The following is a 27048-nucleotide window of genomic DNA, read 5'->3' on the forward strand; positions in this document are numbered from 1 at the left end:
AAGGATGCTGAGGATTTCTGTGGAGGTGCCGCAGAAACCACTGTGAGGGTGAATGAAGGGCGCAGCTGGCTAACGACTCTCAGCCCCCTAGAGACCCCCAGAGCAGTGCTGCTTGCCTCTGTATTAGGTAGTGGGTGTGCCCCTAAGATTTCATTTGAAGAAGGGGTCTTGTGGCTTTAAAAAGTTGGCAAGCCCCTGAGTTAGAAAATCTAAAAGGTGCGTTTGGCTCTAAGCTCTCAGGAATCTGTGTTAGATAAATGTTAAACATAAGCCCACTTGGTGTCCCTTTTGCTGCATCATGCTAAGAAGAGCCACAGTTGCCACTCACTGGGCTGTCTCCTGGACCTGTGATGTCCTGTTCCTATGGGTGAAGGAAACCATGGGCCCATTGTTTATAGTAGGATTATGTCACATACCATTTCAATGTATACTTTTCTTTTTCTTTGAAATGTATTCGAGTTGGAGCATTGTAATTTTTTTCTTAAGTGTTTAATTTTCTAAATTAATTCACCAGTGTAGGTGGAATGCCTCTTTAAATGCTGTGATTTTAAACTATATTTTAAATGTGTCAATGGATTTAAATTCCCACTCATTTATCCACAATAAATAGCCATATTCTTCTTACTGATTATTACAGCAAATAGCGTTCAAGAACCTGGTACAGAGGAATCGGCAAAATGAGCAGCAGAACCAGGGCCCTCCAGCCCTGAACTCCACCATTCAGCTGCCATTTATAATCATCAATACAAGCAGAAAAACAGTCATTGATTGCAGCATCTCCAGTGACAAGTGAGTGGAAAATTAGGGGAGGGGTGCAGGTCTGGCCTTCTGTTCACAGATTCCCATCACATGCAAGATAAAGAAGGTTATGCTCCATTATCCGTAACCCCTTCTCAGACCAGACTCTGCACTGCTGCTGTTGTGTGCATAGTGGTGCCTGGGCCCAAGCCATGCATGTGTGTGGTAACTCTGGGCAAGTAACGGCAGTAATTCAGACTATCAGTGAGCCATTTGTTTTGCTGTTTCATAGTTGAGTGTGCTCCTGTTAATTAATGAATGAGTTAACAACAACAACAAAAAAACCCAAACCCATTGCCCTTGAGTCAGTTCTGACTCATAGCGACCCTACAGGACAGAGTAGAACTGCCCCATAGAGTTTCCAAGGAGTGCCTACTGGATTTGAACTGCTGACCTTTTAGTTAGCAGCCGTAGCTCTTAACAACTAAGCCACCAGGGTTTCCAGTGAATGCGTAGACATAAAAATATTGGGCATGTTTTCTGCTTTATCTGTCAACTAAGACTGATGGTAATTTTCCTCATAGCAAGTGAGAAATACTCCTTTTCAAAATACACGATTAATCTGTAGTTGACTTTACCCTTCATAAAAACAGTTTCTATCAGTGGTGTTCGGGCTGCAACCAGGGACTTTTCCAGGATCAGGAGAGAGTTAAGGGTGTGGAGTGCAGAGGGAGGGCGTCAGACCCAAATGAGGATGGTTGCCCCTTGACCTTAACTCCCACAAAACTCCATTTTCGTAACAACAGATGGGACCACTAAGGCCTATGTCACATCCCAGCTTTATTGGGAGGATTAAATGAGATAATGCCTACAAAGGGGCTGACTCAAGGCAAATGCTTTATAAATGTTAGCCATTGTTAAAGGGGCCAGTGTATAATTTATCATCCAGATTGAGACACTTTTGAAAGCATTGATGATTAATTACATTGGGACAGCAGGCGGACCCCAGGACTGTCCCAGGAAGACCAGAGCCTCTGATCTTCTCACAGCTAACTCGTTGCCCTTGGCCTTTACCACTCTTTGTTTTTCCCACTCTTTTCTCTGGCAGTGTGGTTCCCATATCTGTGTCTCTTACCCTCAGAGATTCTGGGTCAGTTAAAGAAGAAGGCATACACATATGCGTGCACACACACAGAAAAACGGTGGGCAGGAATTTCTAAAATCATTCAAGATGACCAGGTCTTTTCTCCTGCAGAGCACCGTTTATTAATGAATGAAGCCACTGGCACAAGGAGAAATAGTAGAGACTGCAGGCTATGAAGTCAGCAGCCCCAGTTTTTTCAGTCTTTCCCCTAGCTATACAGAGTCCCTTACCCTCTCTGAGATCTCCTGCCTTCCTCCCTAAAAATAAGAATTATAGTAATTACCTTGCAGTTTATGATAAATTCATAAAGAACCCAGCCCAGTGGTCGATATTACACACATGCAAATTCTGCACAACCATCTATGTCTAAAAGGATGTTAATTAGTCTCAGAAAAAAAGCAACCGAGAATTCTAGAGAATGGTTAGGGTATTTTCAGAAAAAAAAAAAAGACCTGTTAGAATTGTAGCTACTCTCTCTACTTAGTCTCTCGTCCTGTGGGGAATTATTAAATTCTCTCCTTAGTTAGTCTTTTATTTTAAATTTAAAAGGGGTGGCATTAAAGTCTGGGGACCATTCACCTAAGAGAATTAGGGGTTCTATCCACCCAGGCTGAGAGCTAGTAAGGTTTCTGTCCCCTGGTGGTTACTGACTCATGCCCTTTCCTGAACCTCCCCCAAGTGGCGGGAAGGAGTCTTTAAACAACTTGTAGAAGCTTGTTACTCAAGGTAGGTCCTATCGCCCTTTCTTTCAGTCATGTTGGTGATGCATTCTTTTCCCCTCAGTTAGCCCGGAGGCGTCCCCACAGTGAGGATTCAGTGTACAAATCTGTCTCCTTTTCACATACGCCTGAAATTATCCCTGTGACAGACACCCACTTCAGATTTTCTGTTCACTTCTGAAAATTTTTTAATGTCCTTTATTCAAATTTACATACTTCAAATTATTTAAATATGGCTTGTTGCTTAAAATTATAATGTTTGCTTTGATCTAAAATGTAGCATAAGGAGCCCTGGTGGCACAGTGGTTAAACACACAGCTGCTAACGGAAAGGTTGGTGGTCCTAACCCACCAGTGGCTCCACGGGAGAAAAGACGTGGAAATCTGCTCCTCTAAAGATTACAGTTTAGAAAACCCTATGAGGCAGCTCTACTCTGTCCTATAGGGCTGCTATGTGTCAGAATCAACAACAATATCTAGCATAAAAAGTTTCACCCGCACATGATTTTCATGTAGTGAATGTCATAACAGCACTGTCCCAGTACCGTCACCTGAACTCTGCCCTGCAGGGCTGAGGCCTATGGTTAGGGGTGCCCCAGAGCCTGAGAGTCAGGTTGTATCTTCCTGCTCTTGCCTCTTTATTGAAGGGTTGTGCTGGGCAGCTGTGTATCCCTTTGGTACTTGGTCTGAAGGCAGGATTTGGGAATTGGCCAGTTTGTGAGGGTGTGCACACCTCAGAGGAAAAGCCTTCCATTTGTTGCTTACCTGGGGTATGCTGGAGCTAACATTTGGCTCATGAAAATGAAGGAAGCATCCAAAACGTTAAAGCTTAAGACTCTATTAAACTGGAAAGAAAGGGGGAAAGCCATGATACTCTATCTTCCGTGACAAAGCTGTAGGCAGCTTTGAAAAGTATTGGATTTAGAACAGTGAAAGGCCTTTGCCAGGCAAAATGTCTGCCTCCTGTTTGCAACAGCTTAAAGAGGACTCAAGTTTAGAGACTCCTGCTGTCTGTCACAGGAAAGTTGTTTTAATTGGGAGAGTGGTTTATTTGGGATGTCTCCTGGGACACACCAGAATGGGTCTTTATTGCTCTCAACGGTGACAGTACTGTAGCTAAACTTAGGCTCTCAGCTGAACTTTGGCTCTCAAGGTACCAAATTGTTCAGACCCTCATACTGCCTACAACCACCTCCTAACTTTGTTTCCTGCTGCAGGTTTGAATACCTTTTTAATTTTGACAACACCTTTGAGATCCATGATGACATAGAAGTACTGAAGCGCATGGGAATGTCATTTGGCCTGGAGTCAGGGGCATGCTCCCTGGAGGACCTGAAGCTTGCTAAATCGCTGGTGCCAAAGGCCCTAGAAGGTTACATCACAGGTAACTGCCATTTCCACATGTCGCCTCTGGCTAAATGCCAAACCCTAACTTGTTCAAACTTTCTCACGGAAAACTGTGATATTTTTGAAAAGCCCGTACTTGATGGCATCACTAAATTGCAACTTTCACCACTTCAGATAATGCATTTAGGATCTCTGGTCAAAAGATTAGATAGATGATTTTTTATGCTGTTCTGATTTTGGAGCCCTGGTAGCACGATGGTTAAAGTGCTCAGCTGCTAACCAAAAGGTCGGCAGTTTGAACCCACCAACTTGCTCCACGGGAGAAGATGTGACAGTCTGCTTCCGTAAAGATTTACAGCCTTGGAAATCCTGGGGCAGTTTTACTCTGTCCTATAGGGTCGCTATGACTCGGAATCGACTCGTCAGCAATGGATTTTGAGTTTTATTCTGAATTTACATGTATATAACATGCATTGTATACATCGAAATCAGCCAGTTCATCACTAAATTTGACTCCTCAGAGATATCTTTTATATCTGTTTCTCAGTACTAGCATGGAGGCTGGCTAGAGTAAGCTTTTAGTGAAAGTTTGATGAAGTTTTTTAGACATCCTCTCTCTTAGTGCCCTCTGGACACCTCAGGGGCAACTTAGGGCAGTTTGGAGGAAAGCAGAAACCTCCCCCCATCCTACCCTTATGGAATACATTAAAACCCTGTGAATGCCAGAACCCACGAAGGCAGAAACCTGTCAGAGAAGGAAAACTAAAATATTTTCCACTAAGAGAGCAATGGAAAAGTGATAGGCAGGAAATTTGCAAAAATAAGGCAGTCCCGTCAAGTTCTGGCTCTCACAGGTTTCACTGTACTTTCTGTTATATCATCTGTCTGTACAAAAGATTAAAAAATGTCTTGGGTTAAAATGTTGAATTCAGAGAGGAAGAATATAGTAAAACTTTAAATATCAGAAAAAAGGCAGAGTAGGGTAAATACGGATTCATATTTATATACACTGTTTCCACGTTACGGTGAAATGCCTCAAGATTCCTCTCTTCCCAGCCTTAAATTGTTTTATTCAGCACTGCGTAGATACAAAGGAAGGTTTACTTATGTAAAATCTAAAGGCTCACAATTACAGTGAACTCCTGTGAACCCCCCCACCACCACCACCCAGTTTAAGAAAAAGAACATTCCGGTTGAAGTCCGCTCAGTCTGTGCCCTTTCCGCCCTTTTGAGGTAACCACTCTTTCAGATTTCCTGTTTATGGTTCACTTGCTTTTGTTTGTGGCATAGTGGTTAAGTGCTACAGCTGCCAACCAAAAGGTCGGCAGTTCGAATCCACCAGGTTCCTTGGAAACCTTATGGGGCAGTTCCACTCTGTCCTGTAGGGTCACTATGAGTTGGAATCCACTGGACCGCAACAGGTTTGGTTTTTTGGTTCGGTGGTACAGTGGTTAAGTACTCAGTTACTAACCACAAAAATTAAATAGGTTAATTTTTATACTGTTCTGAATTTGGAGCCCTGGTGGCACAGTGATTAAAGTGCTTGGCTGCTAACTGAAAGGTCTGTGGTTTGAACCCACCTGCTGCTCCCTGGGGAAAGACGTGGCAGTTTGCGTCCATAAAGATTACAGCCTCGGAAACCCTATGGGGCAGTTCTACTCTGCCCTACAGGGTCACTCTGAATTGGAATAGACTCAGGGCAATGGTTTTTTTTTTTTTAAATATTCAGAAATGTTTGTGATTGTCCTAATTCCTGAAAATATGATACATTCTACCAGTAAAACCTGTTGCCGTCGAGTCGATTCCAACTCATAGCGACCGTATAGGACAGAGTAAAGCTGCCGCATAGGGTTTCCAAGGAGCGGCTGGTGGATTTGAACTGCTGACCTTCTGGTTAGCAGACAAACGCTTAACCACTGAGCCACCAGGGCTCCGTCCTACCCATATAACATAGACGTATAAAGAATCGTTTGCTTTCTCCTTTTTCTTCATTCATAAGTATTACCACCTAGGATTTGACACCACTTTTTAAGACATTTTAATGCTAATGCTAAGGTCTAGTAAATCAAATACAAGCAGAAAGGTCCCTTTTATTTTGTTTCATGGTTTTGGCCCTTTGGTTTCAACAGAAAAGTTCCTTGATTGAGGTTTGCTTTCTGTTTGATTTTGTTCCTCAGTTGGCAACGTTGTCTTCTATGGTGCGACCCCTGCTCCTCTTTGCCCCTCAGCCTCCCCGCCCTGTGTCTCCAGCCTGTCGCCTGCACCGCACATTCTCTCCGGGCGGGTCTGCTGTTCCGTTAGCAGCCAGTCATACGGGCAGTCCAGCAGGGCCTGAATAAAGACTTACTCGTAAATCACTTTATCTTAGCTTATTCTTGGTAAAAAGGCTCAGGGCAAATAGGCAGGCTCTGTGGTTTTGATCTCTTGGTGACCTCATTTGCTGACTGGGATACAGACTTTCTCATTAGTTCAAAGGAAGAAACGTGCCTTTAGTGTAGAAAGGGACAGAATGGCTCTTGGGCAGGAATGTGAGAACCATTGTGTGGCTCCTACCATAATGTGACAGAACTGTAGGCTTTTCAAAGCCACTGTAAAAGAAAAACTCATGTGTCCTGCTCACAAATAAATAGCCGTATTCTGACAGAAAGTTTCCATAGTTTTATATACTAATTAATACCCAGCACAGAATTCTGGCTTTAATTTCGTCTTGTACAGACTTGCTCTTACTTAGTGTATTGAAAGTCTGCTATTCTTCTTAGAACTGGAGTCTTCTTTTTTTTTTTTTTTTAACAGCTGCCTTAGCTTGCCTGTGAAGAAAAAGCTTCACAAGACCATTCTAAAATTAATGTAGACATTTAGTATATTTTCATACATGGGAACAGCCTCTCACTTGGTCAGACAGTGCCAGGATAGGGTAGCACAGTTTCCAATCTCATTACATATAATTCCATTTTTTGTATAATAATTATAAAAATTATTTTGACTGAATAAAACCTCCTTTTGGTAAATTATATTTTCTGAGCATACATTTGGTCTTAACTTTACAATTTAAGTCAAAGATTTTCTTCTTAGGGGTTGTTTTTTTTTTTTTTTTTTTACTGTGCTTTAGGTGAAAGGTTACAGTGCAAGGTAGTTTCTTTCAAAAATTTATACACAAATTGTTTGTGACATTGGTTGTCATCTCTGCAACGTGTCAGCACTCTTCCCCTTTCCACCACTACGTCCATTCATCCAGTTTTCCTGTCTCTTCCTGCCTGCTCGTCTTGCTTTTGGGCAGGATTTGCCAATTCGGTCTCATATATTTGGTTGAACTAAGAAGCACGTTCCCCTCGTATGTTATTTGTTTTACAGGCCTGTGTAATCTTTGAAAAGTGGGCTTCGGGAGTGGCTTCGGTTCTAAGTTAGCAGGGTGTCCAGGGGCCGTAGTCTCGGGCATTCCTTCAGTCTCTGTCAGACCAGTAAGTCTGGTCTTTTTTTTTTGTGAATTTGAATTTTGCTCTATATTTTTCTCCTCCTCTCTGGAACTCTTTTATGGTGATCCCTGTCAGAGCAGTTGATGGTGGTAGCCAGGCTCATGCTGGTAGAAGCTGTAGTTCATGTGGTCCTTTAGTCCTTTGAGCTAATAGTTTCCTTATGTCTGGTTTTCTTCATTCTCCTTTGCTCCAGATGGTATAGGACCAATAGATGTATCTTAGACAGCTGCTCGCAAGCTTTTAAGACCCCAGACGCTACTCACCAAAGTAGAGTGTAGAACATTTTGCTTATGAAGTACGTTATGCCTGTTGACCTAGACATCCCCCAGATTATGGTCCCCAGCCCTCAGCCCCAGCAACTAGGTTCCTCCGGGTGTTTGGATGTGTCTAGTGAGCTTCTGTGAGATTACCTTGGTCAGATTGTGCTGACTTCCCCTATATTGTGTGTTGTCTTTCTCTTCACCAAAGTTGACACTTGTCTACTCTAGAGTAAGTGATTTCCCCTCCCTACCCCTCACCTCCCTCGTAACCATCAAAGATTGCTTTTTTCTGTGTTTAAACCTTTTCTTGAGTTTGTATAATAGTGGTCTCATACAATATTTGTCCTTTTGTGATTGACTTACTTCACTCAGCGTAATGCCCTCCAGGTTCATCCATGTTGTGAGATGTTTCATGGATTTGTCTTCATTCTTTAAGTCGTCGCTCCTTATCGTTGTGTGGTACTCCATTGTCTGTATGTACCATAATTTGTTTATCCATTCATCTGTTGATGGGCAATTAGATAGTTTTCATCTTTTTGCTATTGTAAACAGTGCTGCAGTGAACTTAGGTAAGCATATGTCTATTCGTGTAATAGCCCTTATTTCTCTAGGATTATTCCTAGGAGTGGGATTGCTGGATTGTGTATTTCTGTTTCTGGCTTTCTAAGGAGGGACCATATCGTTTGCAATAGTGGTTGTACCATTTTACGTTCTCACTTGCAGTGCATAAGAGTTCCGGTCTTCCCACAACCTCTCCAACATTTAATATTTTCTGTTTTTGTTTTTGTTTTTTTTAATTATTAGTGCCAGTATTGTCGAGGTAAGATGGTTCCTCATTGTAGTTTTGATTTGTACTTCTCTAGTGGCTAATTATCACGAGCATTTCTTCATGTGTCTGCTTGTTGGCTGAATGTCTTCTTTGGTAAAGTGTCTGTTCATTTCCTTTACCCATTTTTTAATAGAATTATTTCTCTTTTTGCTGTTGAAATATTGAAGTATTTTGTAGATTTCAGTGATGAGACCCTTGTCAGATATGTCATAGCCAAAAAATTCTTTCCCCGTCTGTATGTTCTCTTTTTACTCTTTTGATGAAGTCTTTTGATAACCGTGTTTAATTTTTAGGAGTTAGAGATGTATGTCTAATGTGAATATATTGTTGCTGTTGTTATATGCCATCGAGCCCATTCTGATTCATAGCAACTGTCTTAGTTACTGGAGCCCAGGTGGCACAGTGGTTAAGAGCTATCTATGACTGCTAACCCAAAGGTCAGAAGTTCGAATCCACAAACTGCTCCTTGGAGACCCTATGGGGTGGTTCTGCTCTGTCCTCTAGGGTCGCTATGAGTCAGAATAGACTTGATGGAAGCGGGTCTTAGTTATTAGTGCTGCTAAAACAAATACCACAAGTGGATGGCTTTATCAAACAGAAGTTTATTATCTCACAGTTTCACAGTTTAGGAGACTAAAAGTCCAAGTTCAAAGGCACCAGCTCCAGGGGAAGGCTTTCTCTGTCATTTCTGGAGAAAAATCCTTGTCATCAATCTCCCTCTGGTCTAGGAGCTTCTCAGCACAGGGACCCTGGGTCCAAAGGACAGGCTCCACTCCTGGTGCTTCTTTCTTGGTGGCATGAGGTCTCCTTCTCTGCTTGATTCTTTCTTTTATATCTCAAAAGACATTGACTCAAGATAAAACCTAATCCTGTAGATTGAGTCCTGCCTCATTAACATAACTGTTTCTAATCCTGCCTCATTAACAGCATAGAGGTTAGGATTTACAACACATAGGATAATCACATAAAATCACAAAATGGTGGACAACCGCACAATACTGGAAATCATGGCCTAGCCAAGTGGACACACATTTTCAGGGGATACAATTCAAGCCATAACAGCAACCCTATGTACAATAAAATGAAACACTGCCCGGTCCTGGGCCATCCCCATAATCATTGTTATGCTTGAGCCCATTGTTGCAGCCAGTGTCAGTCCATCTCTTGGAGGAACTTCCTATTTTTTGCTGACCCTCTGCTTTATCAAGCATGATGTCCTTCTCCAGCAACTGGTCCCCCCAATAACATGCCCAAAGTACATGAGATGAAGTCTCACCATCCTTGCTTCTAAGGAGCATTCTGGCTATACTTCTTTCAAGACAGATTTGTTTTTTCTTCTGGTAGTCCATGATATATTCATTCTTTGCTGACATCGTAATTCAAGGGTGTCAGTTCTTCATCCATCTTCCTTATTCATTGTCCAGCTTTCGCAGGAACGTGAAGCAATTAAAAATACCATGCTTTGGATCACCTTAGTCCTCAAAGTGACATCTTTGCTTTTGAACACTTTAAAGAGGTCTTTTGCAGCAGATTTGTCCAATGTAATACATCATTTGATTTTTTGACTGCAGCTTCCATGGGTGTTGATTGTGGATCTGAGTAAAATGAAATCCTTGACAACGTCAGTACTTTCTCTGTTGATCATGGTGTTGCTTATTGGTCCAGTTGTGAGAATTTTTATTTTCTTATGTTGAGCTGTAATCCATACTGAAGGCTGTGAAATTTGATCTTCATAGTATGTGCTTCAAGTCCTCTTGGCTTTCAGCAAGCAACGGTTGTGTCATCTGCATATCACAGGTTGTTAACGAGTCTTTCCCCAGTCCTGATGCCGTGTTCATCTTCATATAGTCCAGCTTCTCATATTATTTGCTCAGCATACAGATTGAGTAAGTATGGTGAAAGGATACAACCCTGATGCATACCTTTCCTGAATTTGAATAATGCAGTATCCCCTCGTTCTGTTCAAACAACTACCTCTTGATCTGTGTACAGGTTTCTCATGAGCACAATGAAGTGTTCTGGAATTCCCATTCTTTGCAATGTTACCCATAATTTGTTGTGATCCACACAGTTGAATGCCTTTGCATAGCCAATAAAACACAGGTAAACATCTTTCTGGTATTCTCTGCTTTCAGCCAAGATCCATCTGACATCAGCAATAATATTCCTCATTCCATATCCTTTTCTGAATCCACCTTGAATTTCTGGCAGTTCCTGTCGATGTACTGCTGCAACCGCTTTTGAATGATCTTCAGCAAAATATTACTTGTGTGGATATTAACGATATTGTTCAGTAATTTCCGCATTCTGTTGGAATCACCTTTCTTTGGAATGGGCACAAATATGGATCTCTTCCAGTTGGTCAGTCAGGTAGCAGTCTTCCAAATTTCTTGGCATAGACGAGTGAGCACCTCCATTGCGGCATCCATTTGTTGAAACATCTCAGTATTCTGTCAACTCCTGGAGCCTCATTTTTCACCAATTCTCTCAGTGCAACTTGGACTTCTTCCTTCAGTAACATTGGTTCTTGATCATATACTATCGTCTGAAATGGTTGAACGTCAATCCATTCTTTTTGGTACAGTGACTGTGTATTCCTTCCATCTTCTTTTGTTGCTTCCTGCATCTTTCAATATTTTGCCCATAGAATCCTTCAGAATTGCAACTCACAGGTGAAATTTTTTTTCTTCAGTTCTTTCAGCTTGAGAAATGCCGAGTGAGTTCTTCCCTTTTTTGTTTTCTAACTCCAGATCTTTGCACATTTCATTACAATACTTTACTTTGTCTTCTTGAGCCACCCTTTGAAACTTCTGTTCAGCTCTTTTACTTCATCATTTCTTCTGTTCGCTTTAGCTACTCAGCATTCAAGAGCAAGTTTCAGAGTGTCTTCTGACATCCATTTTGTTCTTTTCTTTCTTTCCTGTCTTTTTAATGACATTTTGCTTTCTCATGTATGATGTCCCCGATGTCATTCCACAGCTTGTCTGGTCTTCAGTTATTAGTATTCAGGGCATCAAATCTAGAGACAACCTCTGAATTTAGGTGGAATATACTCAAAGTGGTATTTTTGGCTCTTGTGGACTTGTTCTAATTTTCTTAATGTGAGTATATACCACCTATTTTGTAAACTGTTCAGACTACTCTGTATTCATTCACTGAGTAACATTGACTTAGATCTTATGTTCCAGTCACTGCCTTCTTTGAGTTAACGTTCTAGATGGGGAGACAAATATTAAACAAGTAATTACAGTAAGAATTGATCAGTTTGGTAATAGGAGAAATATGGTATATGCATAGAATATAAGATCAGAAGGATATACCCAAAGTATTTTATGTGGACTAAAACATGACAGTTTCTAGTAATGTCTGTGTCACCCTCATTAAAAATATTAATTGCCTGTGACCTTTTAAAAAAGAGTCTACATGGGATCAAATTGGCAACAGCAACGCGAACGATTAGATACGGGGTAGTGAGTTTATGTTAGTGGTGAAGGAATAATTTGGCAAAGGAGGATGAGAATGGTTACCCAACTTGAAGAAGTATAATCAGTGTCACTGAATTGTACATGTAGAAATTGTTGAATTGGTATATGTTTTGCTGTGCATATTTTTAACATCAACAAAAAAATAAATTATTAAAAAATAGTAAATAAAATAAGGGGTAGTTTGAATTATAAAGCAAGGGATGGTGGGAAACCTTGTCAGAAAAGAATAGACCTTTGACAAGTAATAGCATTGAGTTCACCTGTGGATACTTGAAAAGATGGTGCAGTGGGGGTTTTGGCAAAAGTGTATCAGGATATCCCTCTTACCTAAGATATTTCTAATTTGACTTTCTCTTCACCCACTCCTGGCTTTGACTGTTAACACCACAGCCAAGGTCTTTTGTGGTAAGGCCAGCAGGTATCCAGGGATGGTCTTTTGATCACTGTGCCCAGTGAGCAATGCTCTGAGCTTGCTTTCTGCAGGTCTTATTTAAGAAGAAAATAAGAAAGAATCTGTGATTGTTTTTATTTAAATTCTTTTTCCCTATATCTGCCTCCCACCATTTTTTTTCTGCACTTAAAGCCTCGAGAGTTTTTTTCCAAGAAGAGGAAAAGCCTGGGTTCTTCCCAGGGCAGGAGACTTGTATGGCTGTACAATACAATAGCCACAGAACAATAAGAGCTTACATGTTCCATTTTTTTTTTTTAGATATCTCCACAGGACCTTCTTGGTTAAATCAGGGACTGCTTTTGAACTCTACCCAGTCAGTTTCAGATTTAGACCTGACCACTGGTGCCACCTTATCCCAGTCAAGGTATGTATTTTTTTCAAGGTTAGAGGGCGAACCATGAAGCCCTAACCCTCTGAAGGGGGAGCCAGCGCCGCCTTCCTGCTGGCGTGAGTCCTCAGCAGATTCATGGCCGATTGTGGCAGTGGCACCACCTTCCTGCGTTTTTACTGCTGTGTTTTACAGAACTTGACGCATACACCGCGTTAATGAGCCTGTGTGTTTTAATTGTTTGCTAGTGTCAACCAAGGGTTATGCTTGGATGCTGAAGTGGCCTTAGCAACCGGGCAGCTCCTTGCCCCAAACAGTCACCAGTCCAGCAGTGCGGCCTCTCACTGCTCTGAGTCCCGAGGCGAGACCCCTTGTTCGTTCAACGACGAAGACGAAGACGATGACGAGGAGGATTCCTCCTCCCCAGAATAAAGACAGGAGGAAATCCACCTTTTGTTATTTGATGCTCATGTGTGTCTTTAGTGTGAGCGCTTGTTTTTGAAATGATTGCTTCAGTCTTTGCCTTTGTTTGCACCGTGTGTTCCGTGAAAACTAGAGAAACACAATAAGCAAATCACATGAAGGCCAAGATGATTGAGACAAAAGCGAACGTAGTGTGAATGAAAACTGACCGGCAGAGCAATAGGTCACGTTGCCGACAAAGCCTGTTTTCAGAGGTGATAGAGGAGGCACAATCCCTGAAGAATTGGCAGCATAAATGAAGCTCATTTATCTTCCCTGGGGTGGGATCTTTGTGTCCCTCCCCGCAACCCCCATGCCCATATAATCCTTGAAATTGAGATTGCTACAAGGAATAGTCCTTGGCGATCATGCTTCTCGTGTTTCTCTCCTAGCCTGGGCTGCCTTCTACAAGGCAGAAATAAACATGAAAAGTCCCAGTAGGGGGAGCTATACATGAGGGTTGTAGATGGACAATCCTGTGGCCTGAGGGGCACAGACTGAACTGCTGAACTAGTGGGAAGTCCAGTCGAGGTGCTTTATGCATCAGCTGCCTTAGACAGCTTCTAGAAAGGAGCGAATGCTAATTCTTAAGTACTTAAGTGAGATTTAGAATAATTTATAGTAAAACTGAAATGACCATTATTAGCCAGCGCATTGGTGCATAGAATATACTAGGGCTATTTCTGGAAGCCAAAATAGAATAGCATTTCCACATGCATTGAACACTTTGCCAGCACTGCCTTCTGCCAGCATTCTAAACCTGGAACCTTACGGGGAAGGAAACTGTATCTATAGTTTTAATCATGCATTTCGTACAGCTTTTTCATTTAAAAGAAAACAAAGAAACCCCTGTGATCGAATCGCCTGCCCGCAGTTCCCTGCAGTGATTGTATGATTTCACTCAGTGTGCAATTTGTGAAACTGAACCAAATGGCATTACTTATGTCTTAAAAGCCTCTTTCAAGGACCTGAACTTTCAAGAACCTGAACAACAGTGTTTCCATGTCACGTTTTGTACATTTTCATTAATCAGAACGACTCTGTTGGGTTTATTCCTGGGTAAACTGCGTTTCAATCTAACCCACTATTCAGTGTTTCATGGAAACATTGAAAAACGCTGAACACTCCAGAAGATTTGGTTTATGGTGGGGTGGAAAAAGTATGTCGTTTTATAGCCAAAGATGCCATTAGTAATCCCACGCTGGTGTGTTCACAGCCCGGCCCCTCTGAGTAGATGGTGTGAGGACACCCGCCATCATGGCCCAACAAGGAAGCAGCTAGACCGTGACCTATTAAAGGCACTGAGCACGTGTAATGGACACAGGGGAAAATAAGTGTGAGTCTCAGTGATATTTTGTGAATTTGAAGAAATTATTTTGAATAAAAAAAGAAACATCAAAATTAAGGGCATAACTTCTACAAGTAGATTAGCAGTTTACAATTAATTTCACATTAAAGGTCTTGAAAAACGCAAAATCCTAATGGCAAAATTAACTCTAAAGCTTTGAGCGGAATGTAATGGAAAGGTTAACTCTAAAACTTTGACTGGAATGATTTTGGTGTTCCTTGATTATGCATCTAGCACCCATGAGCCCAGCACCGAGCTCCTCCCGACTAACCCTCTTCTCAATCCCACAGGGGAGGCACAGGCTCTCTCCTGGGACGCATTGTCAAAGCTCTGCCGCCATGCTTCCAGTGAGCTGGAGGTAGACGCTTGGCTGGCTTAAACTTTGTATTAAAGTTAGAAAAACTGATAAACATGAACATACAACTTAAGCTTTAATTAAGCTCCTTTGAAACAAAGCCCTCGTTCTGTCAGGAATAAGCCATCGGCACAGGCTGACTCAGTGTTGGCAGGAGGGAGAAGCAGGGAGGCAAAGGCAGTTTTTAGAGAATTCTGGTTTAGATGACTTCTGGAGCACAGCTCCTCAACCAGTCAGGCAGAGGAGTTAAGCGCTGCAGGGGTCTTGGTGGGTCCCCATGGGCCAGCAGGAGACGTTTCTCACTGGGAAGCCATCAGCCGTGCAGGTCAGGTCAAACAGGGTTTCCTCCAAACCATCTTTTAAGGGACTGCCTGCTCCTTTGCTGACTCCAGCCCTTCTTGTCCCTGAACCTCAGGGGGGCCCAGAGAGGCCCATGGGCATAGCTAGTTTTTTAGTCTTCACTCAAAATAGCGTGTCTTAGGTCCCAAGATACATTTCAACGTTCATGACAAGTCCATTAGTTATAACCAAATAGCAAAATCCTCGTTAAGAGGGAAACTGCCTCCTTCTCTCCTCATCTCTGCTGCCGTAGTGCTTTAAATTGATAAAATATGGGATGGGCTTAAAAAAAAAAAAGCAACCAAAGTCTCTTATCCTTATTGGCGGCCCTTCTTTGGCCGTCCCAGCCACAGGTGGTTGTGTCTCCCTGGAAATGGCCTCCGCTTCCCCATAATGCATTTGGGTTACTGCGAAGGACATGTGGTCACCAGTACTGTGGCTGGTATAAAACCTGACCTAAAGAGAAAACTAAGTTAACTGAGACATTAAAAAGATAGATTCCATTATTCTTCTTTATCTCCCCTTACTTACCCGGGTCTGAAGTTGAACACTGAGTCAGAATTTCATAAAGGAATTGAAGTGAAAAAGATGTTAGGAAATTGTTGGTGTCAGCTCAAGGCTTCCTTGTAGGAGCAGTACCCTGGGATATGTGCGTGGACACAAATCACCACTCCCAGAGGGTGCAGGCCACATTCTGCTTTGGGGGAGTTAGCGAGGCCTTTTCCCCTTGGGAGTCTGTTTGGCAGTGTCATTCGGTCAGTCAGCTGCTGCCCGCCAAGCACATGTGCTGGAGGTACCCAGCAGCCTTGTTGACCGTCGTGTGCAGAGGCAATGCCACCAGGGCTGGGCAGTGCTGAAGGCTTCCAGGGGCGGGTGAGAATGCACCTACCCAGGCCTCTCCTAGCCCTTCCTCACTGTCATTCTGTCTCTCATCTGCTTAATCTTTTCATGTCCAGGTGACGTAGAGCATTGGTATGAATTGTGCCTTATGGTCGTGGAGGACCTTGGGGAGGGGCAGGAAAGGAGGTGCTGATGTAGTGATTCTTCACCTCTCAACGATGCCTGCTGTTCTGGAATACGTCACATATCACAACCACGTTTGGCTTCCTTCCATTGAGTTCTTTATGGAAGCGCTGGGGAGAAAAAGCCATGCAGATGCTGCCATCTTAGCAGGATGGAAGCGGGCAGCTCCCCCCGTTAGCAGATTGACGGCTGTAACCATAACCTGCCATACTTGACAGTAGTAGCAGACCTCAGAAACAAGTCAGCCTTTATCCGGTACTTCACAGTGAATGTACATGTCTATTTCTTCATTCAGTGTGTGCTTGAGCACCTGTTACGTGCTGTGCTAGGGCTAGGCACTGGGACAGAGAGCAGGGACAGACAGCCATGCCCTCATGGAACTCTGGTTTTACGGAAAACAGATGATCACAAGCAAAACATTCAGAAGCATCAGTGCTGTAGAAAACAACGGTGCAGTGAGACAGTGGGGGAAGGCTACTGTAGCTGAGGTGGCCTGGGCAGGCCCCTCTGAGAAAGTCCTGAATCAGCCAATTGAAAGAACCACCCTGTAGCTTCCTAACACACCACACGACCCGTGACATGCTCAGGATCACTCCTAAACTCTAAAGGCCCCACCGTTCCAGTTTTAAGCATACATTTTGGGTTCTGTTTAGGAACTTTTAAGATTTAAAAGAAAACCAAACTTATCTACCAACAATATCCATAAACCAAGGGAATATTCCAACTAACCCATGACCTTCTGATTATTGCCTTTGTTACCTTCCAGGTGAACCTACATAGTAGAAAAGTGATTCGAAACTGGAGAACTTTCCTACATGTTTCTCCTAGTTTTCCAGGTTGTTGGGTACATAAAAATCTGTTTTTTATATCGGATACAGAAAACATGATCTGCTTTTATTCTGCGTGTGGGCTGGCTTTGGTGGAGCTAACGACTACCTAAGGACCACTTTTCCAGAAGGAATTCCAATTTTCATGGACCCAAAGCAATGGTCCCAAATACTCATAATATGTATTTGCATATAGTGTATATTGTGCCAGAAGCCTGCACCATGCCATTCAAGTGACTCAGAAATGTGCCTCCCTGCCCCCTAACACAGTCCCTTCAATGACAAATAACCAAGATGCCAGGGAAATGCCAAAATGTCACCTGCTGTTTAACTGTCATTCAGGCCAAACAGTGTTGCTCAAAAGGAAAAAGGCTTGATTTTTTTTTTTTTGCTTGAGATTTTACCTTTTAAGAAAATATTCAAGCTAAGTGCCCACATAAACTATAACATTTCTCAGGTAATAGCCCCTTTACTTAAACAAGATATCCCTGAAGTTATACATAGATAATCTTTGGGATCCAACTTTCCCACGTATGTCTACACTTGTACTCTGGAAGAAAAAGTGGGGGACGTAAAACTTTCACCTTCCAGTTATGCCTTAGAGTCCCTGACAGGGACAAAAAGCTTACATAATAGCAGCCCCATCCATTCACCATTGTATCGACACAGGAGAAATTGTATTCATCTATTATGTGTATCCTGTGCAGCCGTTGTCTTAGCCAAGTTCATCTTGTATCATTCTTACATAGCCTTTGCTTTAGAAAAAGGCCTATAGAATCTAATACTCTCTTGACCACTTGCTGCTCCAGCGGATTGGACTTTGGTCCTCCCTGCTCGTAGTTGGATTGGAAGGAAGCATGGCAGCTGAAGCGTAGAGAGGTATTGGCCCACCCGTTTTCCACCAAGGATCTCAGGTCGGAGAGATCAGCTCTTCAAACCCATATTAGAGATGTGGAACAAGTGGAGAGCATGGCTTGCCCAAGGTCTCTCAGCCAATCTGTGGCAGAGTCTGCACCAAAACCCTGGGTTTCTTCCAACAAGAGCCGCATTGCCTCCTGAAAACTACGCCCTCTCCAAATCCTTCCAGATGGCTGTTGGATTAGCATCAGTCACTCCAAGTGCCAAATAGCTGGGGAGCAGAAGTGGGGCTCCGCCTCTCCTGAGTCCCAGCGTGAGGCTGTGGTGTCAACTTCGGGCCTCTCCCAACTCAGGAGACCCAGGTTTAGACAGTCACACCTGGGAAGAAACTCATTCCTACACTGGCAAAGATTGTCATTCACACCTGTAGGGGCCTTAAGAGGTTAGGTTACCAGTAGGCCCTCTGTACCACATGAGCTTGTTTCCGTTCATCTCTGTCTCAACAGAAGACTTACCCACGTCATTTGTGGGCCTTAAAACCCAACTGTGTCCTGCTTCACCAGTGTCACCTGCCATGCTTTATGGTCAACAGGACAGGCACCGTCTAATAGCAAATAGCCTCATGGTTTTTCTTGTTCACGACTGGGGTTAAAGTTTTTTTTCATACTAAGATCCCTGAAGGCCCAGTCACTTTAGCGCTAAAAGGCTTCTCTGAGCACACTGAAGTTCTATTTTTCCCAGTGGTACCAGGATAAGTTCACGAAAAATGGAACTGCAAAGTAGCCAAGGGCACTACTGCTCAGGAGGCCTGAGCTCTGAGGAACACGTTTCAGTACTGTGAGTTCCGTCAGGTGTTTTGGTTCAATACCGCTACACTTGACTTTTAGACAAAAAAAAAAAAAAAAGGAAAGGTGGAGGGAAGTCCATGAGCTCAGATCATCAGTTAGTGCGCCTTTTCATTTGGACATGTTTTACTCTGATCGTGAGCTGTTAGGTTTTACTTCCAGAAAATATAGTTCTGCTTTTTTCTGCGTGAAGAAAACATCATGGCGTCCCACACTTTACACAGTTTACATGGGGGGGGTGGGATCCAAACACCACATCTGACTTGCCTAACGCAGACATTCGTTTCTTAGATTGAAGCACCTAACCTAATATGATACATTATTTTGTAGTATCTCAAACTTTGTAAATAAATACCATTATTTTTATACGGAAATTTTATAGAAGAGCTATTTCTGTATACATCATTATTCCCAGATTTACTGAAATTGCTTCCAGTAGATAACGGACAAATGCTAAGCAATGTTTCTCGAATGGTGGGTCAGGTACCACCTGCAGGAGAATTGACAGTGGGATTTCCAGGGCCCCCCTCCAGACACGCAATCAGATGCCCTGGGGCGGGGCCTGGGAGGCTTGTGTTTTCAATAAATTTACTCTGAGTGATATACATATATATATATATATTTTTTTTTTGGCCCAGTAAGGTGTATCTTTGTCCATCTTGTAAGATCGAAAGAAGAAAGAAAAAGCATCTGAGATGAGTGTAATTGTGTTTGAGAAAAAAATGTATCAGACTGTTTTATGATTTGATTGAGATGTACTATAGAAAAATAAATAATTTTAAATAATGTTAGTCTCTTCTTATTAGCGGGCTGATGAGGAGGGTAGTAGTTGCTGGGGTGTGTCACCCAGACACTTGTTTTTAGGATCCAGACACTCTTCGCCTCAACTGAGTCTCTCCCCAGGAAGTGTCCTCAGAGGGGAGCTGCCTCTCCCAAGGTGACACTTCCTCTCCAGGGGCAACAGATGCAGGTGGTGAGGGGTACAAAAGCCATGCCTCCCTGCCTCAATTTGGGCACCTAAATAAAAAATAGCCATCTCAAAATCAGAATTCCCTGTAGGATTGGCTGAGGGCATTGAAGTGATTGTGACTCATGGCAACCCCCTACTTGTCAGAGTAGAACTGTGATGTGTAGGGTTTTCAATGGACGATTTTGGGGAAGTAGATCTCCAGGCCTTGCTTCTGAGATGCCTCTGGGTGGACTCGAACTGCTCACCTTTGCACCACCCAGGGACTCCGTTGTTCCTAAGGGCACTCCCCAATACAAGTACACCACCTGCCCTACCCATGATAGGAAAAATATATAGACACCTTAAAACGTTTCTAAGTTAGACCTAGGATTTTATGTCCTTTTTTAACAGTCATTTTAGAAAATAATAACATCAAGAATAATGTCTTTACAAACTCAGAAATGACTGAGCTGAATACAAATTCTAGGGAAGATGCTTTCTTCTCTTTATACCAAACGGGAATCTGAGCACTTTCTCCTGGCCTCAGGAACCACAGAAATGGCTCAGCACCTCCTGCTCAAGCAGTCTCTACCTGCCTCGGGAAGAACCGGGAGCCCGTGATGACTGTAGTTCCTATGCTCCAAAAAGCTGAGCAGGGACATGGCAATCAGAAGGTACAGAAGGGTTTGGAGCAATTCGGGGATTGCAGAATGAGACCAGGTCTTGAGATGCTAAAAAATAGTTACGGAAGCACTCAAATGTTAGTATCTCAGAAGGAAGGCATCTTCCCATAAAAACTCTTATTTGGGTTCAGTGGGTGAAGTATGTGGTGGCAATGGTCTGGAATGTCCAGAAGTTGAGTTGGGGAGCCAGCACCTGCGCCTTTTCCTTAAGCATTTCCTGGAGCACTGAGCCCTAGCTGGTATCTGTCCTCTGCTCCTTCTGTCCTGTAGTAGCCACTACTTAGTGCCATCTGGTTAAGGTGTCCAAGGACCCACGGAAGTAAACACTGGATCATTTGGCCATAGAAGGCGCTTTTGTTCTTGTGGCCACAGTGGGGATGCTGTAAAGAACTGTTTGGAGGGTTATAGGTAGCTTTAACACAGCCACTGGATACCCTACTGACCAGGGAAGATGTCTACTGAGCCCAAGAAGTCATTTACTTCAATGTCCAGGTTCTTGATGAGCTGGGCTTGGCCAAGGTGACAAAGATTGCCTCATGTCAACCAAGAGTCTTCTCTGGGAGGCAGAATCCAACTGTCAGGCAACTTGTCTTGGCCTGTTTGTACTCCCAGAAGCTATTTTTTCCCCATTCCTTCTGACAGGTGAACTACTCTAGCTTCCACTTCTTGTGTCCTCTCAATTTGAATGCTGAGTCCTCACTGATCCTTGCAAACACACCTCCAACCTCCCCAGCTTTCTTGCCAGTAAGGAAGGTACCATGGGTTCCTACTGTGGATGGTTTCCAAATGCCTTGGAGCTCCCCAGTGGCTTCGCCAGCTCTGCCTTCTTCCTGAGAGGCCTTTCCACCTTCTTGCTGAAACTTGCTTTCAAAAGATCTTTCTTCTCAGAGTATAAAAATGCACCGTGGTGAAGGAATTCCTATGGGCAGGGTAGGCAAAAACAATTCCATTTAATGCAAAGTAGAATTTGTTATAACTACTTTCTTTCTCACATTCATGCAAACCACTTTCTGACATTTTTACCAGCGGGACACAGTGACTGTGCCTAAGCCACTTCCTTCTTGCTTTCTCTATCTCCTATCTTGTCCAGGGGTCCATGAGGCCTTAAGTACTTTGACATTCAGTGTGTTGAGGTCAGGAGATTTGTTTTCTTTGTTCACGCTCTGGCACTTGGCCATTCTTTGTTCTTGCCCTGGCACTTGGCCATGGCTCCTGAAAGCCAGCATGTATTAGAAGTTGTGAGACACATGTGCACTAAAGCCCTCAAATAATGGTCCTGAAACGTACTGTCTCCACGGGAATTATTTTCACGTTCTACTAAATAAATAGACTTGTTTTTAAATTTCCAGCAAACAAAGGCTTGTATTGGATCCTCAATCTGAATACAACAAAAAGTACCTTCACGGGGTGTGTTTTCAAAACATCTGGTAGCGTTGGCATTTTGTGACGGGTCACAACAGTAGACAAGAGCCTTTTGCCAAGAGAACAGTGGTGGCTATTCTGCTTGAAGGGTTCCAGCCCATCCTACAATTAACTAATAAACAAGGACACTTTCCTCAAGTTTTATCAAAATTCAGTTTATAAATCACTATTAACAGGTAGGGTCACTATGAATCGGAATTGACTCAATGGCACACAACAACAACATTAACAGGTGAAGATGGAAACCAGAATAATAGATTTTTATTTCAATGGATAATTTTGGAATTGTTTTTAAGAACAAAAAGCAAACATGAGCCCAGTGGGCCCTCTTGAAAGTCGGCTTAAGGGCATGTAAAAAGATGCACACCATCTAACTGCCTTTCAAAGCAGGCCCACCTATGGCGTCCCACCCATCCTACCCTCCTCCTCAAGTAGACGGGCAAGCTGGGGCAGAACACCAAGCAGCTCCCTGCCCCCTCTCTCTGTGCCTGCTGACTCAGGCTTGGCAGCAGGGTGGGAAGCGGTCCACCTGAAAAGTCCCAGGGTCTGGCTACAACTTCTGCCCTGGATTTCAGGATGTAGACCCTAGAGGAACGAGTCTGTCTTCAGAGACAGAGAGTGCTTGTTAGTGGACAACAGGGGCTCCAGAGCATTTTAGAGACCATTTCTCAAAGCATGTTTTCTACAGCGACGTGGTTAAGGATCACACCACAAGGCAGCATCACCTCCCCATTGGGCCTTGTCCACACATTGATTGTGCAGGTGAAAGGCAGACCTGTTTGAAGAAACAAGCTTGCTGAGGAGAGACTGGAGAGGGTTTGCCCCCACTTCCTCCTCACCCCGATCTATTCTCAAAGGGTTCTCAGAGCCTGGAGGCAGAAGCAGGGACTTGTTGCAGGGCTGGGGTTTGGCCAGGGAGGCAGGTGCCTGCTGGGGCAGGCTGGGGCCACTCCCCATCATCGTGACAAACCGGGAGGTAGATGGGGAAAAAAGTTTGGGGAGAAATACTGTGAGCACAGGAATGAAAGTTTGCCGCACCGAGATACCGTCAGCTACGAGGGCCTTGGAGGAGGCTGGCAGGCTGTGGCCTCTCAGCGAGAAGCCAGCCTTGTTTCTTCTTCCAGGTGCTGAGGGAGGGGTGACAGGTCCGTGGAGGGGTGAGAACTTGTGGCAGCAGCTGCAGCAGTTGGTCACAGGAGCACGCCCTCCTTTTTCTCATTGTGTTTTGTTCTTGTTTGCAAGACTCGACAAATACCAATAGCTGCACTGAAAGTCCTTGATTAAGTACCGCTGGGTATCAATCAGAAACCCTGGTGGTGTAGTGGTTAAGTGCTACAGCTGCTAACCAAAGGGTCGGCAGTTCGAATCCGCCAGACGCTCCTTGGAAACTCTTTGGGGCCGTTCTACTCTGCCCCATAAGGTCGCTATGAGTCGGAATTGACTTGACAGCACTGGCTATGAGTCGGAATTGACTCGACAGTACTGGGGTATCAATCAGTGGACTGACAATAGACAGGCAGGCCATCAACAGTCTACTCGTTCGATGGCCTTGAATGAGCCGCCATTTGAGAAATGTTAGCTGGCAGCTCTTTACACATGTGCACAGTAGATGCGTGTATGTATGTAGTACAAATCCCATGAGACAATTCCTATGTATCCTCCCATCCAGAAATCCCAGTTTTTCTCTAGGATTTTGTCATGGTCAATAGAACAGTATCAGAGCCCTGGAGGCTCAGTGGTTAAGAGTTCAGCTGCTAAACAAAAGGACGGCAGTTTGAATCCACCAGCCACTTCTTAGAAACCCTATGGGGCAGTTCTGCTCTGTCCTGTAGGGTAACTATGAGTCAAAATTGACACAACAGCAACAGATTTGTTTGTTTGAATTAGAACCCTTGCTGCAGCTGACAGTCTGTTAGCTTTCTGGACAAGGTTTTAATTGAAGACAGACAATACCCACAGTAGGGGAAAGTAGGGAGTGTGCTTGACACACTCACCAAGTTCCTCCCATGAGATACTCATGTGTGTGTATGCCTCCCGGCTCCTCCCCCATACGCATACACCCTGGGTGGTTTGGGATTTCTGAAGGACCCTGGACCTCCATGGCTGCAACACCTGCTTGGAGGAGGAAAGAGGAAAAAGGTAATTACTGCTTGCAGGCTACAGGCTAACAAGCCAGTGCCCATCCCACTCAGGAATTCTTAACTTTCACTGTGAGGGAAGCAAGTGGAAATCTTCACTTCTCAGATATTAGAAATACTCTGAAAATAGCTGACACCAGGAAGTTGTTATGAAGGGACTGTCTTTATCTTTGTAAATTCAGGACCTAGTACAATACCTGGTATATAATTATAAGTTCTAAGTGTTTATTGAATGAATAATATGAATGAGTGAGTGAATCACATACTCTTTCAAAGTACATTGACATTTTGGTTAGTTTTGGGTAACCAAATGTTCCCTTACCTTTAGCACGGATGATCTGGCCAAAGCCGGGGCAAGTTGGAAAAATTGGGTTCTTGCTATGAGGGGTATGACCCCTCACTTTGAAGAGTCCTGGTGGTGCAGTGGTTAAGCACTTGGCAGCTAACCAAAAAGGTCAGCCATTGGAACCCACCAGCTGCTCCGCAGGAGGATGCGGCCGTCTGCTTCCACAAAGATTCACAGCCTTGGAAACCCGATGGGGCAGTTCTACTCTGCCCTGTAGGGTCACTATGAGTCAGAGTGGACTCGACGGCAGTGGATTTGGTATGTCCTTGTTTCTGCTGGACTGAATCAAGAGCAGGTAAGATGGAGAGGAGAGAGTAAAAAGTTGCAAAGGTGTGGCATTCATCTGGCTTAATGAGTAACTGGGTGGTATTAGCAATAAGGTGAGCTGATCCAAGGGGGAAAAGAGGCTCTTGGGAAGAGGGTACAGGATCTTACTCAAGTCCTACCTCTGGTTTCTAGCAATGAATTTCCTCATCCTTTCAGCACATGCCCAGTAACCCAACCTTGCTTTTACAGCTTTCCAGTCAGCCCAGGTCCCCAAATGCTGAGCTCTTTTGTCTCCCCACCAGGAAAGTTAGCAGCTTATTTGCTATAAGCCAGGAAGAGACCATGGAAATATGGGGCTACAGTTATCTGTCTTTGGTGAGCCCTAAGCTAATGCGACTCATAGTGTCGCTGTGAGTTGAAATTGACTCAATGGCAGTGGGTTTGGTTTTGATTTTGGTAAGCCAACCATGGCCCGTGTTCCAAATAGCAAAACAGCTGCTTAACCCCAATCCACCCCAGCCCAGTGCCAGCCAGTCCTGTCTTCCCACTGCCGTGAACACACTTGTTCTAACTGGCAACCCCTGGATTTCCCATCCTTGAGTGTGGGCAGCTGTTAACAAGAGAACACTTGCCCAGAGGTGCCAATGAGCATGGAAGAGAACAAGCTTTAAACCTTTTTGGTCCCAGCAATCTATAACATATTGTCAAAAGGAGAGGTCTAAGGACTAGATTGGGAAATCCTTAAAGCTTCTGGCTGCTTTCCTTGTGATTTCTTTCCAGGATAAGCTTGGGCAGAGGGTGAGGGGCTCACCCCAAGGTCGTACAAATACCAAATCACTAGCAAAGACAGGATCTTAGCTCTGGGGTCCCAGCCAGTGCTTTTCCCACCCAACTACTATGTCCTGGTAGAGAAAAACCTTTCCATGCCAGAAGGTCCAAAGCAAGGCATCAGGCATTAATCCTGAGGGACTTGTCATTCACCCCACCCTCTAAGTTAAAGACACTTAGGTTTGGGACCCCAAGCAGAGGGACATTCACTCAGAAGTCCATTTAAAAAGCCCTCCTGGCCAGATATATGGAGCCCCTTTCCCTCCTGGGCACCCACAGGTATAGTCACAGGTCAGTGATGCACTCCTCTTGGGAGGGAACTCTTTTAGCCATTAGTTTGCAAGTTGAACTAGCAACTAGTTTTTCACTGGGCAGATGCTTCTCCAACACTCCCAGACTGCTCAGGAACGCTCAGCAAGTCTCCAAAGCTGGAAAAGCTGGCTCCGACTCCAGATGCCTATGGTGGTGAGGGTATGGGGATGTGCCTGGGCAAAAGAGGGCACTTGTGGCCAGAGGATGAAGCACAGGAGGAAAGAGAGGAATCATCTACTCTCAAATAACTAATCTTCAACAACACTAATAAACAGCTAAGGCACATGTTATGGATTGAACTGTGCCCCCCAAAAATGTGTGTCAACTTGGCTAGGCCAAGATTCCCAGTATTGTGTGGTTGTCCACCATTTTCTGATCTTCTGTGATTTGCCTATGCATTGTAAATCCTACCTCTATGATGTTAATGAGGCAGGATTAGAAGCAGTTAAATTAATGAGGCAGGGCTCAATCTACAGGATTAGGTTGTATATTGAGTCAATCTCTTTCGAGATATAAAAGAGAGAAGCAAGCAGAGACAGAAGGACCTCATAACACCAAGAATGAAAAACCGGGGCGGGGGGGGCGCATCCTTTAGATCCGGGTCTCTGTGCTGAGAATCTCCTAGACCAGAGAAGACTAATGACAAGGGCCTTCCCCCAGCACCGACACAGAAAGCCTTCCCCTGGAGCTGGCACCCTGAATTTGGACTTCTAGCCTCCTAGACTGTGAGAGAATAAATTTCTCTTTGTTAAAACCATCCACTTGTGGTATTTCTGTTACAGCAGTGCTAGATAACTAAGACAACATATATAGCACTAATTGGCACTATTCTATTTACTTAGCCCTGTTTTGCAAACAAAAGCCCTCAGGAACGGAGAGGTTAAGTCACTTCTCCAGATCACAAAGCTCTAGGAAGGGGCAGAGAAAGGGTTTAAACCAAGCAGCCTACTCCAGACTGCTCGTAAGGCTAAACTGCAGCCTCTCCAAGCCCCTCCAAGACGGTCTTCAGATCTGGGAAGTGTAGGGCCTAAGTTTCATCACCACCACATCTAGGTCAAATGGGTTGCCATTTGGCAGAGAGTTGGTGGGAGTTAGTTCTCTGGATTTTGAAGGCAGCTGGTTCAGCCGTAGATCTGTGCAGTTTGTACGGAAGAGCCAAGGCCCAGAACAAAGCCTTTCTAGCTCCCTACTCCAACCTTTCCTAAGGAGGCAAGCTCTCATGGAATGGGCGTTCCCAGCAGATAGCATCTGGAGGTGGCATGGCTATGCCACA

The 27048-nt window shown here is 43.9% G+C and overlaps 1 protein-coding gene across 6 annotated transcripts in view; it reads left to right on the forward strand.

Annotated features, from left to right (window-relative positions):
- TFDP2 (transcription factor Dp-2) overlaps nt 1-13237 on the forward strand; it is a 78282-nt gene extending 65045 nt beyond the window's left edge. For all 6 annotated transcript variants that reach the window (XM_049867166.1, XM_049867167.1, XM_049867168.1 and 3 more), the window contains 4 exons: nt 638-789; nt 3818-3984; nt 12704-12809; nt 13022-13237. In XM_049867166.1, coding sequence (XP_049723123.1) covers nt 638-789; nt 3818-3984; nt 12704-12809; nt 13022-13205 — 609 coding nt within the window. In that variant the 3' untranslated portion in view covers nt 13206-13237. The remainder of the gene's footprint in view (nt 1-637; nt 790-3817; nt 3985-12703; nt 12810-13021) is intronic.
- The last annotated feature ends 13811 nt before the right edge of the window (nt 13238-27048 follow it).

This window comes from Elephas maximus, chromosome 23, assembly GCF_024166365.1.
Source record: "Elephas maximus indicus isolate mEleMax1 chromosome 23, mEleMax1 primary haplotype, whole genome shotgun sequence".
NCBI classification, from domain to species: Eukaryota; Metazoa; Chordata; class Mammalia; order Proboscidea; family Elephantidae; genus Elephas; species Elephas maximus.